We start from the raw sequence: 26989 nt of genomic DNA on the forward strand, positions 1-26989 counted from the left end.
AGTCTAACCTGTTCTTTGCAACTATAAGTTTACTAGCATTATACTGGGGTAGCAAGTTTGCTTTGAGTTATTAAATACTAGTAACAGCCTTGTGATTTTATAGTTGTCCCTTTTTTCTTTTAAAAATTTCTGGTGGCACCTGAGTGGTCAGAGTTAACTGGCCAAAACTGAAAACAAATTAGGGAATTTGGGAGTGGAGCTTGGAAGCAGAAGGAAATTTGCTCTGTTTCAATGATTAACATTTAATCTGGGCCGGCTGGTGGCGCAACAACATCGGCGCTGGACCCGGGAGCAGAGGTTCCGGGGTTTGAAACTAGTCAGGTCTGCCCGAGTACGCTTTACATCCGTGCCGGGTTGAGTGTCGAGAGCGCAACTCGACCACGTGAAATAAAGGGAAAATACTGCGAAAATGTCTGTGAGAGGAGTGGTGCGCCACACAGTCTCTCTCTCTCTGCGCCTTGTAAAAAGCCACGAAAAATCCATCATCATGGACGTACGCACGGACATGCAGCCGCACACATGCACAGACTCGCACCCACATGCCAAAAAAACAAACATTTAATCTACCTTGTAAAGCAACAAAAACATTATAATCCATGAACAGGTGGAGAAAGTGCCAGGAGAGTCAGTCCTGGGGACTCTACCCACATGATGATGCTTCTGGAATAGTCCACACAGCCATTCCAACAGGCCTCTGCTGCAGGTGAGGAGGTCTGCATGGGCCAAATACTCATTAAGGCAGGGCAACTAACGTGACTGATTAACCTCCTGGTCAACAGTTCTTAAAGGTTGAGAAGACTTGATGCTGACCGTGTGGAGAGGATAGCTGGAAATTTTCTTTGCATCATCTATCCATAAGATCATTTAAATTATGAAAATTGCTTTTGGCCCCACTGTGCCTTGAACATGCATTCACAGATCTCTGAAAACTGAGCCACGGCCTCAGCCGTTTCTCAAAGCCCTAGATCCTTGTCAGCACTTAAGTTAGACCCCAAAGAGCAGATTTTCACATACCAAATCCAGACTACACCAATAAGCATTTTCTTACAGATGCATCTAAAGTTCTGAATGTGTGTCTTCAATGCCATTGACTTGTCAGCCATGAAGAGAATCATTATAGCTAAATCACGTGAACAGTGCCAAGTTGTACGTGTGAATCCCTGCAGCATCTGGTGACCCTGTGATCTGCCTCAGAAGCCGATGTCAGAACAACCTTCAAGAGGGTGAACACTCACGAGGTCTCAGGCCCTGGTGGTGTACTTGGTAGGGCACTGAAATCCTGTGCCAACCATCTGGCAGGAGTGTTCAAGAACATCATCAACTTCTCACTACTGCAATCTGAGTTTCCCACCTGCTCCAAGGTCAACAATCATATCAGTGCCCAGGAGTGGGGCGAATTGCCTCAACTATCGCCCAGCTGTACTTGTATCTACTGTGACTGAAGTGTTCTGAGAGGTTGGTCATGGCTAGAATCAACCCCTGCCTAAGCAAGGACCTGAACCTCCTGCAATTTGGACCACAGAGAGACTTGTTCTGGAGCTGCTCCAGCCAATGGTCAGGCCACACTTAGATCCCCTCCAGTTTGCCTACCAGCCCCGACTAGGAGTTGAGGATGCCATCATCTACCTGCTGAACCGTGTCTACGCCCACCTGGACAAGCCAGCGAGCACTGAGAGGGTCATGTTTTTTTTACTTCTCCAGTGCGTTCAACACCATCTTCCCTGCTTTGCTGGGGGAGAAGCTGACAGTCATGCAGGTGGACGCTTCCCTTGTGTCATGGATTCTTGATTACCTGACTGGCAGACCACAGTACGTGTGCTTGCAACACTGTGTGTCTGACAGAGTGATCAGCAGCACTGGTGCTCCACAGGGGACTGTCTTGTCTCCCTTTCTCTTCACCTCGGACTTCAACTACTGCACAGAGTCTTGTCATCTTCAGAAGTTTTCGGATGACTCTGCCATTGTTGGATGCATCAGCAAGGGAGATGGGGCTAAGTACAGGGCTACGGTAGGAAACTTTGTCACATGGTGTGAGCAGAATTATCTGCAGCTTAATGTGAAAAAGACTAAGGAGCTGGTGGTAGACCTGAGGAGAGCTAAGGTACCGGTGACCCCTGTTTCCATCCAGGGGGTCAGTGTGGACAAGGTGGAGGATTACAAATACCTGGGGATATGAACTGACAATAAACTGGACTGGTCAAAGACCACTGAGGCTGTCTACAAGGTGGGTCAGAGCCATCTCTATTTCTTGAGGAGAATGAGGTCCTTTAACATCTGCCACACAATGCTGAGGATGTTCTACGAGTCTGTGGTGGCCAGTGCTATCATGTTTGCTGTTGTGTGCTGGGGCAGCAGGCTGAGGGTAGCAGACACCAACAGAATCAACAAACTCATTTGTAAGGCCAGTGATGTTGTGGGGATGGAACTGGACTCTCTCACGGTGGTGTGTGAAAAGAGGATGCTGTCCAAGTTGCATGCCATCTTGGACAACGTCTCCCATCCAATACATAATGTACTGGGTGGGCACAGGAGTACATTCAGCCAGAGACTCATTCCACTGAGATGCAACACAGAGCGCCATAGGAAGTCATTCCTGCCTGTGGCCATCAAACTTTACAACTCCTCCATTGGAGAGTCAGACACCCTGAGCCAATAGGCAGGTCCTGGACTTATTTCCTGGCATAATTTACATATTACTATTTAACTATTTATGGTTTTATTATTATTTATGGTGTAACTGTAATGAAAACCAATTTCCCCCAGGATCAATAAAGTATGACTATGACTACTACTACTATAATTTGCCCATTGGCACAATAGGCCTACAGTGGATGCAATCTCACTGGCTGTCCACTCAGCCTTGGAGCACCTGGACAATAGCAATACCTACATCAGGCTGCAGTTTACTGAATACTGCTCAGCATTCAATGCAATCATACCCTTAGTTCATATCAACAAGCTCCAAAACCTGAGCCTCCATACCTTCCTCTGCCACTGGATCTTCGACTTCCTCACCAGGAAACCACAGTCAGTGCAGATCGGAAATAACAGCACCTCCTTGCTGACAATCAACACTGCCGCACCATAAGGACGCACGCTTAGCCCATTACTCTACTTTCTATACCAACATGATAGGGTGACTAGGCAGAGCTCATTCGCCATCTTGTTGATGACAAAACTATTGTGGGCAAAATTTCAAATGGTGACAAAGAGGCATACAGGAGCGAGATGGATCAGCTGGTTGAGTGGTGTTGCGACAACACCCTTGCTTTCAACATTAGTAAGACCACAAAATGGGCTTCAGGAAGAGAAGTTGAGGGAACACACACCAGTCAGAGGGATCAGCAATGGAAAGGGTGAGAAGTTTCAAGTTCCTGGGTGTCAACATCTCTGAAAATCTATCCTGGGCCCAAGATATTGATGCAATTACAAAGAAGGCACAACAGCAGCTGGATTTCATTAGACATTTGAGGAGACTTGGTACGTCTCCAAAGACACTTGCAAAATTTCTAGGAGTACTGTGGAGAGCATTCTAACTGTTTGCATCACCGTCTGTTATTGAGGGCCTCTGCACAGGAACGGAAAAAGCTGCAGGAAGTTGTAAACTCAGCCAGCTCCATCATGGGCACTAGCATCACCAACACCCATGACATCTTCAAAAGATAATGCCTCATCAAATAGCATCTATCATTAAGAAATGCCCTCTTCTCACCGCTACCATCAAGGTGGTAGTACAGGAGCCTGAAGGGACACACTCAACATTTCAGGAACAGCTTCTTCCCCTTTAGATTTCTGAACGGACAACGAACCCTTGTACACTACCCCAATTTTTTTTCCCTTTTTTGCACTACTTATTCAACTTAATTTCTTTAAGTACATCTTATTGCAATTTATAGTTTTATTTTTTTTTACGTATTGCAATGTACTGCTACTGCAAAAACAACAAATTTCACAAGATATGCCAGTGATATTAAACCCAATTCTGACGCTAGAGCGAGCACAGGGATAAATCCTCCACTTATTCCAATGATCATTACAAACAATTAAGTATTAATTATGTAAAAACAAAAATTTTAATATTTTAAGTAATTAACATAAAATGGTTCATAGCAGATTCTGGAAATTCCCAAATGTATGTTAAGTGGAAGGATGCCTTAATCAATTGTCCATTCTTCCCAGCTATTTTACGGACAAATGTTTAAAAAGTGCCCCCGATCTCTTCCTCAATGGACCCCTTACTAAGAAAGGATGTCCTAACATTGAAGGTGCTTCAAAGAAAGCTCACGAAAATAATTCTGCAATTGAAGAGTGTCATGCGAGGAGCATATGGCGGCCCTGGGCCTCTACTCACTGAAATTCAGAAGAATGAGGAGGCAACTTAATTGAAATCTATTGAATGTTGAATCTGTGGAGGCAAGTCTATACGTATATTTAAAGCAGAGGTTGATAGATTCTTGATTTGTCAGGGAATGAAAGAATACTGGGAGAAGGTAGGAGATTGTGGCTAAGAGGGAAAATGGATCAGTCATGATGAAATAGCAGAGCAGGCTCGATGGCCACATATAACCATATAACAATTACAGCACGGAAACAGGCCATCTCGGCCCTTCTAGTCCATACCAAACTCTTACTCGCACCTAGTCCCACCGACCTGCACTCAGCCCATAACCCTCCATTCCTTTCCTGTCCATATATCTATCCAATTTAACTTTAAACGACAACATCGTACCTGCCTCAACCACTTCTGCTGGAAGCTCATTCCACACAGCTACCACTCTCTGAGTAAAGTAGTTCCCCCCTCATGTTACCCCTAAACTTTTGCCCTTTAACTCTCAACTCATGTCCTCTTGTTTGAATCTTCCCCACTCTCAATGGAAAAAGCCTATCCACATCAACTCTATCAATCCCCCTCATAATTTTAAACACCTCTATCAAGTCCCCCCTCAACCTTCCACGGTCCAAAGAATAAAGACCCAACTTGTTCAACCTTTCTCTGTAACTTAGGAGATGAAACCCAGGCAACATTTTAGTAAACCTCCTCTGTACTCTCTCAATTTTATTGACATCTTTCCTATAATTCGGTGACCAGAACTGTACACAGTACTCCAAATTTGGCCTTACCAATGCCTTGTACAATTTCAACATTACATCCCAACTCCTATACTCAATGCTCTGATTAATAAAGGCCAGCATACCAAAAGCTTTCTTCACCACCCTATCCACATGAGAGTCCACCTTCAGGGAACTATGCACCATTATTCCTAGATCCCTCTGTTCTACAGCATTCTTCAATGCCCTACCATTTACCATGTATGTTCTATTTTGATTAGTCCTACCAAAATGTAGCACCTCACATTTTTCAGCATTAAACTCCATTTGCCATCTTTCAGCCCACTTCTAACTGTTCCAAATCTCTCTGCAAGCTTTGAAAACCTACCTCATCATCCACAACACCACCTATCTTAGTATCATCTGCATACTTACTACTCCAATTTACCACCCCATCATCCAGATCATTAATATATATGACAAAGAACATTGGACCGCTACACACCATCCTCCAATCTGACACACAGTTATCCACCACTACTCTCTGGCGTCTCCCATCTAGTCACTGCTGAATCCATTTTACTACTTCCATATTAATGCCTAACGACTGAACCTTCCTAACTTACCTTCCGTGTGGAACCTTGTCAAAGGCCTTACTGAAGTCCATATAGACAACATCCACCGCTTTACCCTCGTCAACTTTCTTAGTAACCTCATCAAAAAATTCAGTAAGATTGTCAAACATGACCTTCCACGCACAATCCATGTTGACTGTTCCTAGTCAGACCGTCTATCCAGATAATTATATATACCATCTCTAAGAATACTTTCCATCAATTTACCCACCACTGACGTCAAACTCACAGGCCGATAATTGCCAGGTTTACTCTTAGAACCCCTTTTAAACAATGGAACCACAGAAACAATACACCAATCCTCTGGCACCATCCCCGTTTCTAATGACATTTGAAATATTACTGTCAGAGTCCCTGCTATTTCTACACTAACTTCCCTCAAGGTCCTAGGAAATATCTTGTCCGGACCCGGAGACATATCCACTTTTATATTCCTTAAAAGCGCCAGTACTTCTCCTCTTTAATTGTCATACTTTCCATAACTACCCTTCTTGTTTCCTTTACCTTACCCAATTCAATATCCTTCTCCTACTGAAGAAAAAGAAGTTGTTCAAAATCTCCTCCATCTCTTTTGGCTCCGCACATAGCCGTCCACTCTGATTCTCCAAGGGACCAATTTTATCCCTCACTATCCTTTTGCCACTAACATAACTGTAGAAACCCTTTGGATTTATTTTCACCTTAATTCACCTTATTTTCACATGGCTTAATTCTGCTCCTATATATTATGGTCTAAATCCAACACGCCCAATAGTTCTGGATTTGCGACAAGGGCCTCAATGCAACTGGTGAAACCAGATAGGGGAAAATGACAGAAGATCAGAATTCCACCGAACTCAGTGAGATGCCTTCTACTAACCATGGGTCTAAAAATTACAAAATTAAATCATCTTAATCATTCAAGTGATTTTATAAACAAATAATAAAACACTGTTCAAATCCTCAATCAGATAATAACTTTTGTAGAATCTGATAATTCAATGTTCCCTTAGTTGCAAATTAATTATAAGTTCAAATCTCTGGAGTGAGACTCAAGCCTACAATTTTCTGGCTCAATCCAAAGATCTCCAATTCAGAGAAAAAACAAGGTGAAAATGTGTAATATTAAAAAAAGTAAAAATTGCAAGGCTTAGGTTCTGCTTCATTCAGCCAATTCAATGATTTTCCTATCCTCTGCTACAAAGCTTGCATATCTCCACTATTTATGGCTTGAATCTCAAGATCTCCACAAGTAAAAAAATGCCCAAAATATGGGCAGCCTACCTCTACAATCAAGCAGGTTTACAGAGATAAATGACAAGCATTTACAAGTTTTAAAACAAAAATGACAATATCCATGTATAAAAGTTTTCCTCAAACTTACAGTGGACACTGCCACCTGTACATTAGATGTCCTTTGAGGATGGTTACTTGGTCTTGTTGCACAGCAAATGCCACTGAAAAAAAAGCTCACCAAACTATTAGATCAAAATTTAAGAATCAATTCAGATAGACGGTCACACAAACATTTGGGTATTTCTGCCTAATCTGGGACTCACAGATCAAACAGCAACCTAACATAATCACATACACTCAAGTGTAATGCCATTGGGCAGATACTCTAAATTTCCTATCACAATTCTTAGATTCACCCTTACAAATCCAAAAGGAGGCTTCAAAGACCTACAGCTGGGAAGGGAACCAGCAAAAGAGTCCAATTCTAGACCCTCAAGACTCTTCCAATTACCTTTGACTGCTTTTTCCTCTGCTCTATATACCTTTTTCATGTTGAACGATTTGAATGTGGAGAAGATATACTGAGCAGAAGAATGGCAAGGGCTTGATAGAGTGGATAACTTCTATAACCAAGAACAGAGCAGTAGCACCACCAATGGCTGGTCTTTAATGTAAACTCCTACCAAACTAATTCTGCAGTGCGAGTAAGTCAAGAAAGCTAATCAAGGAACAAAACTACATTTCATCCTAACAATACCTGCTGCAGGTGCACTTTACCAGGACAAGATTTATAGGCATGACAACTCCTTTCACGTCCATGCTGCGGTAAAATGGAATTGATGTATTCCAAGCAGCTCAGAACTGCATACAAGATTTCAACAGCAATATAACGATATTCCAATGCAATCTGCAGCTTCTGATCTAACACATCCCTCTCTACCACTACCAATTCTGAGATCTAGCCCCAAGTTCAAAAGAATATATGGAATGTACTAAAAGTACCTAGAAACACCTGAAGCTAAAACAATAAGCATGTATTTATTATAAAGGAAATAGTAAACATTAAACAGGGCGAAGCAACATCACAGTCAGCTAATAAGTACAAAGCTCTGCAGTGATTCTGCACACTCAAGTGCCATAATAAAATGCTAATGACAAATTTTGGCTCCTCAAAAGGACAAGGGTAGCATACGAGTGCAAACTTCAAGGATACAGTCTGCTGGGCTAGTGACTGAACTATCTCGAAGGTCCCCAAACTGATTAGTATCAAGGAATGGCCAAGAGTACGAAAACAGAAAAAAAGGTGTAAAAGTGAATAACATTCTGTGTGTAGTAGCAACAATGGTGCTCCAAAACCAGCTGTGTATACTCAATGTGTTCCATTGTAGTTACCAAAAAAGAGGAAATATTAAATGTCCTATGCTATGCAGACAGCTATGATCTACCTGCATGCAACAGGACAAACCCAATTTGGCCATTAACCCAAACTGCCTTTGTTTCAGTCAACTCTCAATCATCTGGAAAACAACAGAAATCACAACAGATAGTAGCACTTAAAAACTGCTTTCTCATTCTCATTCAGTTCTACTAATCTACCCATTCAAAGGTATATTGGCAAAAGAACAGAATTTGAGTAGTGACTGTGACAGGAATAACTACTCTTTAAATTATATAAGTATTTGACTGAATGTGGCATTAAGGAATCAATAAAATCAACCACAATCTCTGGGGAGGGTTCTCCACTGATTTGACATTACTCAAAGAAAAAGGGTTGTGGTCACTGGAGAACAAATCAACTCAGTTCCAGGACTCTGCTATAAGAGTTCCTCAGAGGAGTGCTTTTAGCATAACCAGCTTCATATGCTTCAATGACCTTCCCTCCATCACAAAAATCAAAACTGATAATGCCCACTGATAATTAAAATTTTAATTTCATTCACAACTCCTCAATTTTGAAACAGTCCATGACTATATCTATATTCAGACATGACCTCAAGTGGAAAGTAACTTTTACATCACACAAGTGCCAGGAACAAATGATTTACCTTCATCACAAGGACTACAGTATTTCAAGGTGATGGCTCATTATCTCAGGGACAATGGTCAATAAAAATACAGTCAAATGAACAAAGACTCTACTCCATTACGTTTAATCTGAAGGTCCAGAGAAAACTGACAGGAAGCAAGGCCACACTCTTGAGACGAAACAGCTGATCCTTGGGTTTTGACAATATTTAAACTTCTCAAGCATCTTCTCTTCACAATAAAGTCAGTAGCTACTGTTTGCTAATGATGTATATCTGTATATCATCTAACAAAACCTCTGGACAACTAAACCAGATCCAACAGGTAAACAACAGGAATTCTGCAGATGCTGGAAATTCAAGCAACACACATCAAAGTTGCTGGTGAACGCAGCAGGCCAGGCAGCCTGGTCTGCTGCGTTCACCAGCAACTTTGATGTGTGTTGCAGATCCAACAGGTAACAACTTTTCCACCTGAGTGAGCAGGAAAACTTACTCAAACTTAACACTGACAAACTAAATCACTTTTTCACTTCCTGCCATAAATTTCACCATACTCAAGTATTGAAAACCAGTACAAGTCAACTGGCTGGAGTGTTTACAGGGATCTTCAAACACTAGCTTCAAATCATACCGGTGACCAAAAAGAACATGGTAATCTTCCTCAATGACCATCATCCAGTAGCACTTGTATTCACTGTGATGAAGCACTTTGAAAGGCTGACCATGAAGCATATAACTCCTGCCTGAGGAGTGACCTGGATCTTCTCCAATTTGCCTAACGTCACAACAGGTCAACAGCAGATGCCATTTTATTGGCCCTTCATTCAATTCTGGAGCACCTGGACAATGAATCATGATGCTCTTCATTGAGTATAGCTTAGCATTCAATACTATCCTCCTCGAAACTAACTATTAAGCTCTAAGACCTGGGTTTAAATACTTCCCCATGCAATTAGATTCTCAATTCTTTCACTTGCAGACCCCAGTGTGGATTTGCAATATTTCCTCCACAATCACCATCAACACAAGGTGCATCACAAAGCTGTGTACTTAGCTATACCCCTTTTTGTGTGGCCGAGTACTACTCCAAAGTCATACTTAGAATTGCCAATGACTGCACTGTTGTCTGAATGAAAGGTGATGATGATTTGGCATATAGGAGGGAGATTAAAATCTGGTTGAATGGTGCCACAACAATCTCTCACTCAATATCAGTAAAACAAAAGCTGATAATCAACTGCAGGAGAAGGAAGCCAGAGGTCCAGGAGTCAGTCCTCAGAGGTGGAGGTGGTCACTTTGGCATTATGACATCAGAAGATCTGTCCTAGGACCAGCATGCAAGTGCCATCACAAAGACAACAGTGGCTCTACTTTCTTAGAAGTTTGTACAGATTCAGCATAGAACCATAGAACACTACAGCACAGAAAACAGGCCATTCGGCCCTTCTAGTCTGTGCCAAAACATTATTCTGCTAGCCCCATTGACCTGCATCCAGTCCATAACCCTCCAGACCTCTCCCATCAATGTACCTATCCAATTTATTCTTAAAACTTAAGAGCGAGCCGCCATTTACATGTCACCTAAAACTTTGACAAACTTCTACAGCTGCACAGTGGAGAGTATACTAACTGGTTGCATCACAGCCTGGTATGGAAACACCATTGCACAGCAACAGAAAAGTTCACAGAAAGTAGTGGATACAGCTTAGTCCACCACGTGCAAAGCCCTCCCCACCAATGAGTATACATCTGCAAGAAGCACTGCCACAAGAAAATAACATCCATCAAGGACGCCCACTATCCAGGCTATGCTCTCTTCTTGCTGCTACCATCAGGTAGGAGGTATACAAACCTTAGGTCTCATCCACCAGCAACAGTTATTGTCCTACAAACATCAAGCTCGTGAACTGGCATGGATAACATCACCCGTCTTAACTCTGAACTGATTCCACAAACTACTTTTAAGGACTCTACAACTCATGATTTCAGTGTTATTTATTTTTGTATTTGCACTATTTGTCTTTTGCAAATTGGTTGTTTGCCAGTCCTTATGTAAAATCTTTCATGAATTCCATTATATTTCTTTATTTTTCTGTAAATTCCAGCAAGAAAATGAATCTCAAGGTAGTATATAATGACATGTGCATACTTTGAATTTTGACTTTGATAAATCACTAACTCTACCTTCAACTGGTAACTGTCCTAGGCTTACAGCTGTTTGCAACTCCTATATAGTTTTTGATGTAGTTTCTGCTCCAGGTCCAGACAGTCATCTTGCATCCCCTTAACCTGAATCAATTCCACCCTTATTTCAACTAGCTAGGCCTAAAACACTCACACAGTATGTTAACTTATAAATTTAATATTTTATATAAAATATTACAATGTTAGAAAGCATTACACTGAAAAACATAAAAATGGAGATAGAAAATTAAAGATAAAATATGGACATTCTTCAAAAAAATACAAGAATGCCTTTTCTTCATAACTAATGAAGTGCATCTCGTACCAAACTTAGGTATTGTTAAATAAAGCAACACATACACATCGTTCCCTGCACAATACGAAATTTGCTAGAGCCAAAAAAAAATTCCTCTTAATTAATGCAACCTCCATTACATGCAATCCATCAATTGCATTGTTGGGCAATTTCACAGTATAATGTCTTGAAAAGGACAGCTCAGTGATACAAGATAAACTACAGTTAAATTATTATCCTTTCACCGGGAAAAATGCAACTTCATCTTGGAAAATGGCCTGCACCTTCTATTCTCTCCAATGTATAAAGGGCAGAATATTTTAAAAGCACTTCATTACCCTAGTGATTATCAACAATTATAAAGTGAATACAATGAACCTCATTTTCAAGTACCTGAAAAAGAGGTAATATCTCATGTCATGTACAAATGTAATAATGCAACATGATCCTATGACTGTTTGGAGTGCTAAATACCTATAATTACTAAACAAAATGAAATGTTATAGTGTAAAAGCAAAAGAAAAAAATACTTAAGACTACACGTAGAAAACTTAGCAAACCTAAAAATGGAAAGGGACATTACCAGAAAGAAGAAAGCTGTTAACAATATCAAATTAAATTGGGCCAAGTAGGAAAGATGAAGGCTTAGCTGGAATAAAATCAAGTGACCCAGATGGAACAGAAGTTCAAAATGCAAGCAGTTTTAGAATACTGCAGGTGAGCTTGGACCAGTAGACAAAAGGAAAAGATGCAAGCTGACAAACAGGTAATCTTTTGCTTATGGTTAAAGTTTAAAGTCATTTAAAAAGAAACCCTGTGGTGGGGAAGCCTAGTGTCATTTTTCCTATCCTGGATACCCTTTGAATAATTAGCATGTTCATCCTAATACCACCCCTTACTCTTCACTAACTTTTTTTGGCCCTGTAAATGTAACCAAACTTGAGGCCTCTTTACTGCAGTCTTCGACAAAGTGGAGTGGACATCAGTGGGTGAGATACCCAAGGAGCCAAAGCCTGAAGAGCTCTTTCGCCTCTTCATGACCTTCTGACAGCTCTACTGGTCAATGTATCTGACAATAAGGGACATTTAAAGTCAGCCAAAATTTTTTATAAATACCTAGTAACATGTGTGTTAAAAAAGCACTTATTTTTATTATCCAGATTAGAGAACCCATTCAAATGATAGATATACTATTAATGGCTGGTTTAGAGCTGAGATAACAAACACTGTGATAATGATAGCGCAATTTGCCCCCTAGCTTAGCATGACTGGTCTCCAACCCTCACACTTGTGCCAGAACAAGAAATCAGCTGCATCAGCATTTGATATCCACGCCATCTGTATCTGTGCTACAGTGCACTTCAAACTCAAAATATACACTTTTGATAACAAAGTTCTGACTATCAAGCATGTCAACTTCTCAATGAAATATCAAATCATGAACCCCACCCCCCACCACCAAAGCCTTTTTTCATGTTGGTATTTAAAAAATCCACAATACTTCTACAAAGATTAACAGGAGTAGTTCTGCTATCCTTGCTCAACATTACTAAACAGGCTATTTGATCATTATCACACAGCTTTGTTCTGAGAATTTAGATTCATAAATTACAACTATGCAACAATGTTTTAGAATGCTCTGAAAGAAAGGGTTATACAAAACACAAGCATATTTTAAACATGCACAAATGCAGACATCACACCTCTCCCGGACGTTCCGGGAGTCTCCCACATATTAACAGTGGCTCCCTGATGCCCGCAAATTATATACAATATCACGGAAATCAATTTTTTTGAGAGCCAGAGAAAGCAAGAGAGAGTGAGAGAGTGCGAGAGTGACAAGAAAGAGCGCGCGCGCGAGAGCAAGAGAGAGCGAGTGAGAAAGCAAGCGAGAGCGCTTGAGAGCGCGCGAGCGACCATGAAAGAGAGAGAGAGAGAGCACGAGCGAGAGCGCACCATGGCAGAGTGTTCCAAATAAAAATATAAAATGTACTTCACCCCAGACTACACTAAAGTGTACCCCTGCCTAATAGGGGTCAAAATAATGACAGTGTTGCTCGCTGCACTGTTTGCAACAGTGACTTTTCTATTGCCCATGGTGGGTTAAGACTGTAAAAGACATGTTGAGGTGAGTTTAACAGGTGTCATTCATTCATTAGCATAGCTAACGTTATTTTAACTAGATGGCCAGCGGCTAAGGAGCTACTCTATTGCAGACATCCCACCTCTCCTGGAAGTCTCCCGCAAATTGATGGTGCTACCTCCCTGAAATAAGTTTTTGCAGGGTGGGATCTCTGCAGATGGTATAGGAATGACCTGGATGAAGAAGTAGAAGGGTGGGTTAGTAAGCTTGCTGATGACACAAAAGTTGGGGATGTTGTGGATAGTCTGGAGGGTTGTCAGAGGTTACAGCTGGACATCGATAGGATGCAGAATGGGGCTGAGAACTGGCAGATAGACTTCAACCCAGGTAAGTGAAATGGTTCATTTTGGTAGGTCTAATTTGAAGACAGAATATAAATGGCAGTGTGGAGGATCTGAGAGATCTTGGGGTCCATGTTGAAAGATTACTCAAAGCTGCTGCGTAGGTTGACAGTGTTGTTAAAGTGGTGTATGGTGTGTTGGCATTCATCAAATGTGGGATTGAGTTCAAGAGCCGTGAGGTAATGTTACAGCTATATAGGGCTTTGGCCAGACCCCACTGGAGTACTGTGTTCAGTTCTGGTCACCTCACTACAGGAAGTATGTGGATACTATAGGGAGTGCAGAGGAGATTTACAGGGATGTTGCCTAGATTGGAGGGCATACCTTATGAGAATAGTTTGAGTGTACTTGGCCTTTTCTCCTTGGAGCAACGGGGGATGAGAGATGACCTGATAGAGGTGTATTCCACCGAGATGCAACACAGAGCGTCATAGGAAGTCATTCCTGCCTGTGGCCACCAAACTTTACAACTCCTCCCTTGGAGGGTCAGACACCCTGAGCCAATAGGCTGGTCCTGGACTTATTTCATAATTTGCTGGCATAATTTACATATTACTATTTAACTACTTATGGTTTTATTACTATTTATTATTTATGGTACAACTGTAATGAAAACCAATTTCCCCTGGGATCAATAAAGTATGACTATGACTATAAGATGAAGGGCACTGATCGTGTGGGTAGCCAGAGGCTTTTTCCCCGGGCTGAAATGGCTAACACGAGGAGGCATAGTTTTAAGGTGCTTGGAAGTAGGTACCAAGGGGATGTCAGGGTAGGTTTTTCCACAAAGAGAGTAGTGGGTGCGTGGAATGCACTTCTGGCAGCAGTGGTGGAAACAGATACAATAGGGTCTCTTAAGAGCCTCTTAGGTACATGGAGCTTGAAAAAAAGGGCTATGCGCTAGGGAAATTCTAGGCAGTCTCTAGAGTAGGTTACATGGGCGGCACAACATTGTGGGCCGAAGGGCCTGTAATGTGCTGTAAATTTCTATGTTCTAAATCTAGAGTTGTGACTTCATAATTGGGCAGAATGAGAGTGTGCTGTGACTTCTTTTTGAGAAAAACAACCAACCAATCTGGAAATAAAGACTTGAACGACAAGCCAAAAAAAATCTTCCTTTTAACGTCGTGATGAATCAGTTGCAGCACAAATCAATTATAGCTCCATGTAAATAGGAAGTAAAACTTTAATTTTGTAAACATCTTTCCTGACCTCAATGCCCCAATTCTTTAGAGCAATCCAAAACTGGTATCACTGTCATTAAGAGACAACAGTCATTTTCTGTTTCTCAAAAAAGGGTAAACAAGGGGTTCTGCAGATGCTGAAAATCTAAGGCAACACACAAAATGCTGGATAAACTCAGCAAGTCAGACAACATCTATAAAAAATTCAATGCTTTGAGCCGAGACCCTTCATGAGAAAAGGAAGGAGGAAGATACCAAAATAAAAAGGTGTGGGGGGGGGAGGAGGGGCAGAAGGACAAGTTTGAAGGTGTTAGGTGAAGCCAGGTGGATAGGAAAAATAAAGGGTTGAAGAAGGAATTTGAAAGGGGAGGAGAGTGGACCATGGGAGAAAGAGAAGAAGGAGGTGCACTAAAGGAAGGTGATAGGCAGAATAAACGGCAAGAGACCAAAGTAGAGAATAGAAGAAAAGGGGGAGGGGAAAAAAGCAAAAAATTACCAGAGAAATCTATATTCATGCCATCAGGTTGGAGGCTACCTAGATGCTACGAGGAAAAAGAAATGGGAAGGAGGCAGTGGGGAAAGGTTGTGTATAATCTGTAATCTTACTCGGGTCCAACCTAGCATGAGATTGGATTCACTTTGCTTTTTTTTTGGGAATGCTGGTCTGTATATTATAAAGTAAGTAGTGTAAAAGAATGTTAAAAATATTTAAATAATTTCAAAATGTGCTTCCCCCCCAAAAAAAAACCTTGCATTTAGTTTAACAGTTCTGAAACAGCTTGAAATATGAGAATCATTTAAAAACTTAAAGTCAATTGCTGGCTTTGGCATAAATCAAGGTTCTGCCTCCAGCTTTGTCATTGCCAAAATGTGCCAGGGACAGTGGCACAGCATTACACTGTCTGAAACTAAAGCACTATCAAGAATCTGCTGCACATTTGCTTGGTTTGGAGTGTCAGCTTGATTGGCCTACCACATCCAGTTCAGGTGGGGTGGGGGGAGGCATAATTATGATTAGCAGAGTCTAGAAAGATCTGGTCCGTACTCAGTTTAGCTTTTAGTTTATCCAAAGATGCACCATGAGATTACTCTCATGCCTCAGACTGATGTCAGCAGTGAACCAGATCGTATGCATTTTCTTCCCGGAATGTTTATTGTTGCTATTGAACTGAATTCAAAAAGAACAACTATTTCCTCTTGAGTTCATTCAAGTCTTGTGCGTTCAGGGCACACAACTGGGTAAGGCATCAGTTCAATGAAACCCCCAGGTACACAGCAGACACAATGTCATTGTGTTGACTATGCTACTACATTAAAGTATTCCCAATGGACAGCTCCTGTATGAATAATAACACAACTGTTTATCTCCTAAACCAAACTGGGTTGAAGCTGCATTAATGAACATAATATACTACGATTCATGAACTACAAGTTTGAATTAATATTGGTATATTATTGTCTCCATGTACAAAAATACAGTGAAAATCTTGTCTTGCAGTGTTTATATGGATAAAATCATTACATCATGCATTGAGGTAAAATAACGTAAAACAGTAACAATGCAGAATGAAGTGTAAAAGCTATCAAAAAAGTGCAGTGCAGGTAAATGATAAAATGCAAGATCAATATGAGGCAGACTGAGGTGCCAAAAGTCCATATTATCATACAGGGCCCTCTAAGAGTTTAGTAATAGCGGGATAGAAGCTGTCCTTGTTCAGTATGCTGATTACTACTGCATATATTTTACAATAATAAACATACTGTACTATTCCAACTGCTTCTAATGATCTATGCCCCAACCAGATGCACCATTCCATAATCAACACCAACCTACCCTCAGCAAAGCTAAATGTGCATCGATAGCACAAGGTAATACTTTAAAACATGATACAATCACACTTCTAATTATATATCATAATTACTTTTCAATAAATTTGTGTGGCATATCTGATATCCATAATAGTTTCCTGCACTATATTACATCGTTCGGCACAACGCGGAGAAAATGCACAGAAGTGTGCAGCAAAATGAATCTTTGTTGGATTATAGAATGTGACTGTGAAATAGACAATGTAGACACTAGAATCTGAACAAAACCACCTGCTAGAGGAACAAGCAGTATCCGTAACACAAAAAGTGCTGCAGGAACTCAGCAGGTCAGGTTGATGCAGAGTCTTGATTCATTTCTTTCCATAGATGCTGCCTGACTTGTTCAGTTCCTCCTACTCTTTGCATATTTACAAAATTCCCAGTATCTGCAGAAACTTGTGCTTTTGCCCCACTGAGTTCCTCCATCAGATTGTCCACGCTATGGCAACATCCACACAATTATTCCAAGAGTGCATAGGACACAGTGTGACCCAGGGAATGGCAAGAGCAAGCAACATCCCATCATGGAGAAGTGTGAATCATCAGCTCTGGGAAATATATTCTCAGTATCAGTATCTCCCTTATCAATTAATTGTGTATCATGGAGATGTACACTCCCACTACTGGCTAGTTTTTCCTGTAACCTTGGGATTAGTATGAACGGGTACATAATAGCACTGTTGGGCAACTTCCCCTGTAGTTCAAAAGAACATGGTGAAATTCTTTTTGAAAATGCTGGAAGTATTTTTAAGGCCATTGAACTGAATCATCAGGTCTTTTCCCCCCATGTGTAGCCTCACCTGCTGAGTATTTCCAGCATTTTTATTTTATTTCAGTTTCCACCGTGACACTGGGTGAGTGGCTACTGCCAGTCTATATCCCTAACTGTGACAGTCCCAGTGATAGACTTATTCTGCAGGGGAGGATGTGTGTCAGTACCCCATGCAAGGCAATGTTTACACTCATGCGAGTATAGTGACTAGCAAACGTCCTTCAAATGCAGAAGCCTTGGAAACTGAGAGCTGCAGCTCTCGGCCCACCACCAGCACCCGTCTTCCATCCCAAACTTTCTCCTCCCTCCCCTCGCCCATCGCAGAGACAACCAACAGCAGGGCCCAATCGCGCCGGCGACGGAAACTCGGGCTGAGGCGGCGGGGCCTGGTGCGGAGCGGGCGCTACCGGCACCGGACACGAAAGCGCGGCCACTTGCCTGAGCGTTGGGCCCACGCAGGCCGCGTCCGTGCTCTCGATCTCCTGCAGGATACGCTCGTGTTCCGTGGCCGTCTCCAGCCCCTCGGCCTCTGCCATCTTGCAGCTCGGGCAGGGCGGCGATGGCGATGAACCCACTTAACGGCTCATGGCCCGGCCTTCCTCCAAACCACCAAGGAGACGCCCCTCCTCGGTTCCGGGTCCTCGGGCGTTTCCACTTTCCTCACGGTACCCACCCCGATTGCGCGTGCACGCTCGCCAGCTCGCTCCGGTAATGCGCGAGCACGCTCGCCCTCCCTCGGCTCTACCTGCCGCAAGCCAATTTCTTTTCCGTATGTCAGCGCACACTGGCGCAAAAGGCATCCTTCGTATTGCGTCCAAATGACGCTGAAACACTCAACACGTTTCTCACCTGTTAAAAATGCGGCTTCGTTTCCTTTGGAGTAATCATCCGACTGAAATCCAGACGTAACCCAACACCTTAAACTTCACGTGGAGAATCAGGCTTGTGCGATGCAAGCACGCGAAAATACTAACACATTTAATGCATTTGAACAGAAATTCCTACAAAACAAAATAGTGGATGTGGCCCAGTCCATCACGGGTAAAGCGCTCCACACCGTTGGGCACATCTACACGGAGCGCTGTCGTAGGAAAGTGTCATCCATTATCAAGGACCCCAACACCCAGGACATGCTCTCTTCTCGCTGCTGCCATCAGGAAAGTGATGCAGAAGCCTCAGGACCCACACCACCAGGTTCAGGAACAGTTATTACCCCTCAACCGTCAGGCTTTTGAACCAGAAGAGATAACTAACTTCAGTAGCCCCATCACTGAACTGTTCTCACAACCTATGGACTTTTAAGGACTCCATCTTATGCTCTCATATTTACTGCTTATTTGTTTTCATTTGTATTTGCACAGTTTATTGTCTTTTGCACATTGGTTGTCCATCCTGTTGAGTGCCGTCTTTCATTGATTCTATTGTTTCTTGGACTGGTTATGTAAGCCTGCAAGAAAACGAATCTCAGGGTTGTACATATGTACATTAATAGTAAATATGTTTCGAGGTTTGAACGTTATGACATATAATGATCTATCTCAAAATTCAGATTTTCTTGTCAACATAGAGTTAACACGCTTACATTCCTTAAAACTGATAGAACTGTTGCCATTCATTTGGCTCGGAGGTGGTATACTACTGATGTTAATGATGCATGGTAGCCCTAAAACAGCTGAAATGAATGAGGGGTTTCCCCAGCATGCACATTTGACAGTCACCATGACAGACATCTCACCTCTCCCAGAAGTTCCAGGAGTCTCCCACATATTGATAGCGGCTCCCTGACGCCCGCAAATTATGTACAATATCCTGGAAATCGATTTTTTTGAGAGCAAGCGAGTGGGGGGGGGAGCGAGTGACAGAAGTAGCAAGAGAGTGAGAGAAAGAGCATCCTGATAGGTCTACTTAGCACAAAGAGAGACCAGTTTTCTTTGTGGGTGGGCTTTACAGCTGACCTCTCTCTCTTTCATTGTCCATCAGTTCAGTTTAGTGTCCTGCAGCGCAATAGCAGAGTGTTCCAAAATAAGAAAATATAAAACATACTTCACCCCAGACTACACTAAAGTGTACCCCTGCTTAATAGGGGTCAAAAATAATGACAGTGTTGCTTGCTGCACTGTTTGTGACAGTGATTTTTCTATTGCCCATGGTGGGTTAAATAACTGTAAAAGACAAGTTGAGGTGAGTTTAACAGGTGTCATTTGTTCATTAGCAAAGCTAACATTATTTAAACTAGCTGGCTAGCTGCTAAGGAGCTACTGTATTGATGTCCTACGTGATGAGGCCAAATTCCCTGTAGACTTGCTTAAAGTTGTAATTATAAAACGGCTCCATGATAATATATAATCGTGAATCTTGTGAATCTGATGTCTTGCAAAATTAACAAACTCATTGACAAAGACTGCTATGAGGTTGAGACTTCCGGCAAAATGCTCAAATCTGCCAAGTAAGCCACATCACAGTACAAGGAAAGTTTGCAAAAGAAATAGAAAAGCTATTTGCATTAATATTTAGCCATTAGCATTGAGACTGCCAACAAAATACTCAACAAGGAATATATATGTGTGTGTAACTAACTTAAATATGTGATCAAATAAATCAAATACAAGTGCTACACATGCCCTTACACTTCCTCCCTTACCACCATTCAGGGCCCCAAACAGTCCTTCCAGGTGAGGCATCACTTCACCTGTGAGTCGACTGGGGTGATATACTGCGTCTGGTGCTCCCAATGTGGCCTTTTATATATTGGTGAGACCCGACGCAGACTGGGAGACCGCTTTGCTGAACATCTACGCTCTGTCCGCCAGAGAAAGCAGGATCTCCCAGTGGCCACACATTTTAATTCCACATCCCATTCCCATTCTGACATGTCTATCCACGGCCTCCTCTACTGTAAAGATGAAGCCACACTCAGGTTGGAGGAACAACACCTTATATTCCTTCTGGGTAGCCTCCAACCTGATGGCATGAACATTGACTTCTCTAACTTCCGCTAAGGCCCCACCTCCCCCCTCGTACCCCATCTGTACTCATTTTTATGCACACATTCTTTCTCTCACTCTCCTTTTTCTCCCTCTGTCCCTCTGAATATACCTCTTGCCCATCCTCTGGGTCACCCCCCCCCTTGTCTTTCTTCCCGGACCTCCTGTCCCATGATCCTCTCGTATCCCCTTTTGCCTATCACCTGTCCAGCTCTCGGCTCTATCCCTCCCCCTCCTGTCTTCTCCTATCATTTTGCATCTCCCCCTCCCCCTCCAGCTTTCAAATCCCTTACTCACTCTTCCTTCAGTTAGTCCTGACGAAGCGTCGCGGCCTGAAACGTCGACTGCGCCTCTTCCTATAGATGCTGCTTGGCCTGCTGCGTTCACCAGCAACTTTGATGTATGTTGCTTGAATTTCCAGCATCTGCAGAATTCCTGTTGTTTGTGATCAAATAAATTGTTCTGTTCTTTCATAATCAAATATCCTGTGTATATACACCCTTGAAGATCAACCGGGGGGGGGGGCAGATATGGGGTTGCAGGGGGCAGGGGTGGTGGTGCTACCTCCCTGAAATGAGTTTTTGCAGGGTGGGATGTCTGCCATTACACTCACTATAAAATGCAGAAAAAAATGTTACAAGCATTTGACTCTTCCCAACAAGAGATCTCTGGTTATACAAGTGGGGCTACATGTAAAATGTGGAATTATTCTCCCTTTACAGCACTAGCTAACTTATGAAATCGAGAGTTAAAGGTGCTCATCAGATGCTAGGTACTACTTCAGTGGGAAGAATCATTGAAATACTGGGATCCACGTTAATACATCACTGCAACTTTAGCAGGATAGATCCCATATTAACAAAAATAAAAAAATATTGGATTTCAGCAATTAGAATGGAATAATTCATAATTTATTTTCAGAATATTCAGATCTTAAAAGGCAGTATATTTGTATATTAAGCTCATTCCCTGCAAGCATCAGATTCATCATATGAAATTCAAGTCCTGGTAGGCCCTTTTCAGCCTGCTTGTGTTCTGCAAAACTTGTTTCTCCCTGCCTTAACAATTCTTTCTCCCCCTTGTCCAGTATATTTCCAATTACATCCATGGCTCACTACCATTAACAGTCCCTACTGGCTTATCTTCACCATGGATGTCTAATCCCCCTACATCTGTATGCCACATCAGGATAGTCAGAGAGCTTCACTTTTCTTGAAAAGATGCCACATCTGTCTCCCTTGCTTCACCCACTGAAGAAATTCTTCAGCTCAACTCATTGTCTCCAAATTAATAATACAACTTGGGATCAAGCTACAGTCACCTCTTCAGAAACATGGACAGTTCTTGTTTCAGTCTTTTCAGGGACTCTCCCCCCCACCCCCACCCAACTGTCTTCTCCAACAATAACTGCATGATGTTCTTGCTACATTCATACTGAGCTAAAATTTAATTTCTTTGGCTACCGTTTCCCCACATAGTTCCTAATTTCACATTGTCTAAATCTGGCTCTTCCCTTCCTTATTTTGAAATCTCCATTTCAAGGGATAGATTAGTTACCAGTGTCCATAATTAGACCATCAATTCTCTCACCTATTCCTGACTACATACACCTCCCCCCACATGACTTCCTGCATGGACTCAAATTCTATTATACTAGTTTCTCCATCATATATTCACCAGTGACAAGGCCAGACCAGAACCAGATGTGGCAGGAGGTACAAAGGAACTGGGCATCAACAATGAAGAAAGAAAATGATAAACTGTTCAGTGGAGAGCCTTGTGTTTAAGGGAAGGGATTGGACAAGGAAAGTATGCATAATCAAAGTAGGAAGCAACAAGTTTCCTGAGCAAATGAAGTGACGAACTCGGCAATAACAACATTTTCGCCAATTGTGGCTCCCTCTGCCATAGTGGACAAGGTTCTCACCTGTATCTCTTCTTTTCCCCAACACATTCTTCCCAGCCACAATAATATTCAGCTTCTCCTTCCACCGATTAGCCTCCATGTTCAATGATGGGTCATATGCCATCATTTTTAACTCTGCCATGGAAGGTCCCACACCTGGCCGTGAAAGGAGGAGGTTTGGGCATAGGGCTAGCAACCCATCCCATAAAAACCCAGTACTTAGGAAATGCCAACAGAAGCTCTAAAGATATCATCCCTGGGAGATGAAGGATACACCAAGATACTTGGAGACAACATGAAAGGCTGGGCCAGAACAGAGGATTCAGACGAGCTACTTTCGGTGACCTATGGCCCAGTAGGGATGATGGGAATAAGTAAAAGTACTCCATAATTTTGCCACCTCTAATGGCATTCCATCAAATACATCCTCCCCTCTTTCTTCTACATTTTAAAGAGTTTGTTCCATGTTCAATTCCCTGATCCACTCTCACCACCATCAACCATTTGTCTTTAAAAGAAAATTCCCCATACAGCTGTAGGGGATTAAAACATCAGCCCTTTAAGGCTTTCTAAGGCATTGGTCAAACTGCATTAGGAGTATTCTGAGCAGTTTTGGCATCTATATCTAAGAAAGGATGTGCTGGCATTGGAGATGGTCCATCCGAGGTTTACAAGAATGATCTGGGGAATGAAAGGGTTAACATAATAGGAGCATTTGAATGCTCTGGGCCAGTACCTGCTGGAGTCTGGAAGAACGTGGTGGTGGGGAGGGGAAATCTTATTTAAACCTATTGATATTGAAAGATCTAGAGAAAGTAGATGTGGGGAGGACGTTTCCAATAGTGGGACAATCTGGGGCCAGAGTGCACAGCCTCAGAATAGGAGGATGTCCCTTTAGAACAGATGAGGAATTTCTTCAGCCAGAGGGTGGTGAATCCATGGAATTCATTACCATGGGCAGCTGTGTTGGTCAAGTCACAAAGCAAAGGTTGATCGGGTCTTTAATAATTATGGAGAGAAGCCATGAGAATGGAGTTGAGGGGGAAAGTAAATAAGCAATGAACAAATAGCAGAGCATGCTCTATGGGCCAAATGGCCTAATTCTGCTCCGATACCTCATGATCCCTTTTCTCCCCCATCACCTCATTCTCTTTCCACCATCAATCAGTCCCTCCAGGTAACGCAACAATACACTCGCACTTCATCCCATTTTTCAATCAATTTCAGTATTCATAATGTTACTCCCTGTACAGTGCAGAAAGCAGACTGGATAATCATTTTGCAGAATGCCTCTATTAGATCAGGAGAATGACACTGCGCTTCCACCTGCCACATTAACTCTCCTACCTCGCCCTGTGTATTTTGGGCTTCCTGCATTTCTCCAGGGAAGTCCAGCACTCAAGAAGAGGATTTTCCGTCCGAATACGTTGTAACCTTCTGGACTTAATACTGAATTTCACCATTTACCGGCCTTCTCCACAGACTATTGTCTATCACTGCACCAACGTGTTCTTTCTTCCTCCCCCCCCCCCCACATCTCCAACTACACTTAAAAAAAATAATTGTTACCCTATCTTTGATCTGTACCTTCTCACATACATTCCCTGGTCTTTTCGTTCTCGACTTCTTTTGCTTCTTAAAATACATCTATTTTTCACTCAAACACGAGGAAATCTGCAGATGCTGGAATTTCAAGTAACACACATAAAAATTGCTGGTGAACGCAGCAGGCCAGGCAGCATCTATAGGAAGAGGTACAGTCGACGTTTCGGGCCGAGACCCTTCGTCAGGACTAACTGAAACGTCGACTGTATCTCTTCCTATAAATGCTGCCTGACCTGCTGCGTTCACCGGCAATTTTTATGTGTATTGCTTGTCTATTTTTCACTCATGATATTTGGCCTGCTAAGTGCTTCCAGAAATGTTGTTTGTAAGTGTTCCACGTTAGATTCCAGCTTCACTAAATACGCCGTTTTTTATATATTTTAGCGTACTAATGTTAACGGAAATATCAAAAGTTTGGGAGAGGGGAATAACTACAGAGTATCGGCGAACGAGAACCGTTAATTGCCAAGTGCACCCCTTTAACCCACGGCAATTTGAAGTCCAAACCGGATTATATTCTCCCACCAACAACCCCCACCCCCCAGGTGGCTGAAAATATCTATTAACCAAATTTGCGTTTAATTCCGCAAATTAATATCTACGAAATAAAATACCAATAGGTTAACGCTGGACAATAGCAAAATCGTTGGAAAGAACCAGCCATTCAGAATCAGGTTTAATATCAGTGGCAATGTCGTGAAGTTTTTTTGTTTTGCGGCAGCAGTACATTACAGGACATAATAAAATTATTCACACACACACACGATATAATTAAATTAAATAAGTAATGCAAAGAGAGAAGAAAAATACAGAGGTAGCGTTCATGGGATCATAAAGGTCGAGGGGGAAAAAAAGCTGTTACTGAAACGTTGAGTGTGCGTCTTCAGACTCCTGTACCTCTTCCCTGATGGTAACAGTGAGAAGAGGGCATCTCTGGGTGATGGGCGTCCTTAATGGTAGGCGCTGCCTATTTGAGGCATCGCCTTTTGAATGTGTCCTCAAGGCTGGGGAGGCTATTGCCCATGATGGAGCTAGCTGAGTTTACAACTTTCGGCACCTTTTTCCGATCATGTGCAGTGCATAATCCATACTTGATTATGATGTAACCAGTTAGAATGCTTTCCATGGTACAATCGGTAGACATTTGCGAGTGTCTTTGGTAATATACCTATTCTGCTCAAACTCCTAATGAAATATAGCCATCGCTGTAATTGCATCAATATGTTAAATCCTTAGAGATCTACAGTCTCCTCTAAAGTTGTTCCACCTTGAACTTCATCTGGGAAATCGGATTCATGCATGGATAATGTTTTAATTAAAATGCTAACACGTTTAATGTCTTCCAAATTTTGAAAGTACTCTTATTTGATATCGTATATATTTGTCGTTAGTGAAACAAATGGACCATCGTCAATTTAACCCCTAAATTCAGCGCAGGAACTTTACGAAAGTCACGGGGCAGGGGGAGGGGGGAGGAGAATTTGAAGAAACTTTTTAGCTCAGGAATTTTCCACCCCCATACGAATGGTTCAAGCAAGTTTGGACGCCGCTTTCAACCCATTATTAACTAACCAGATATTTTTAAACAATTAACCACTTAAAAGATACACCGATTCACAGACTGTTATGAAACTACGGAGCAACACTCGTCTTTCCCCTGTGAAAAAAGTTAACTGAAGTCAAGCGACTGTTAAACTGGACAACTAGAACTGCGATTTTACACAACACAAGCCTAAAGTACAGTACCACAGCTAGACATATTTTGCGTGCTTTTGCCCAATACCAAACTCTTTAGTCACGACGAGGGGAAGTCACGTTACCCACCGTAAACTTGTGCCAAGAGGTAATTCGAGTGTTTCGATCTCCGAAAACACATTTTCATAAATTTGATTTTCTCGGGTTTCTTCCTCGGAGGCGACTGATTTATTTGACTGGGCCATCGTTTTAAGCGTCTTCGGTCTCGGAATACTGGAGGGGAATCTTTTGATTCTGTGAAATTCTACACATAAAAAGTGCGCGAAACAACGAAATTAAACCAACATGAAGGTGCCGCACAGGGTACTTCTGGGTGCAATTTACCACCTCTTCAATAAGAGGTGACGGGGGAATGACTTATTTTTAGCGCATGGTTATTTAAAGCCTATCATGTGTCACTCTCCAACTGATTAACCTTTCACAAATACCAACATAACCACTCACGCGTTCTTTAGAAAACACAGAAAATATATGTCTTAATTGTTTTATGGAATAGCGAAGTGTCAATAAAATATGTCGGAGGGTCACTAGTACCGTTTAATATAACAAGAGACAATTTTCTGAGTTAGTACTCGTTTGACCTTGAAGCCAGCAACCGAACTAATCATTATCATAGTTAAGTTTTACAACTTGATTTTTTTAGCCGCAATTTTATAGTGAATTCCAGTCTATAAGTCGGAGAGTAGAAGACGGAAGTTAAATCTGAAATGATCCCAACGTGGAAAGTACTGCTTTTCAATTATTGTGGCTCTATGTCAAACCAGAATAGATTTGCTGTAAAATAGACCTCAGGAAGTTCCAAGCACTTTGCACACAAATAACAGTGCAGTAATGGCCATGTACTCTGTGGCCTTTTCTGCAGCTGACAGAATAACAGAGTAGGGTTACGTTTAGAATTTCACTAGCAGGATGGCCTTCTTGACGGTGCAGTTCTCTATTAGTGAGTGTGCAATCCAGATTTCGAGTTCAAGTATCTGAAGTGGATTTTAAACATAAAAATGGGAGCAAAAGAGATCTTCATCCTG

At 42.1% G+C, this 26989-nt stretch overlaps 1 protein-coding gene across 4 annotated transcripts in view; it reads right to left on the reverse strand.

Moving 5' to 3' along the window:
• The window catches only part of LOC134358975 (exocyst complex component 6-like), a 194539-nt gene extending 168285 nt beyond the window's left edge, over positions 1–26254 (reverse strand). For 2 of the 4 annotated variants that reach the window (XM_063071718.1, XM_063071716.1), the window contains exon 1: positions 26034–26254. In XM_063071718.1, coding sequence (XP_062927788.1) covers positions 26034–26149 — 116 coding nt within the window. In that variant the 5' untranslated portion in view covers positions 26150–26254. Of the gene's footprint in view, positions 1–18152; positions 18688–26033 lie in introns of those variants that run through there. The other 2 variants (XM_063071717.1, XM_063071719.1) reach the window with 2 other exon arrangements.
• Positions 26255–26989: the final 735 nt, after the last annotated feature.

The sequence above is a fragment of the Mobula hypostoma genome, chromosome 19 (genome assembly GCF_963921235.1).
Source record: "Mobula hypostoma chromosome 19, sMobHyp1.1, whole genome shotgun sequence".
In the NCBI taxonomy this organism is placed as follows: Eukaryota; Metazoa; Chordata; class Chondrichthyes; order Myliobatiformes; family Myliobatidae; genus Mobula; species Mobula hypostoma.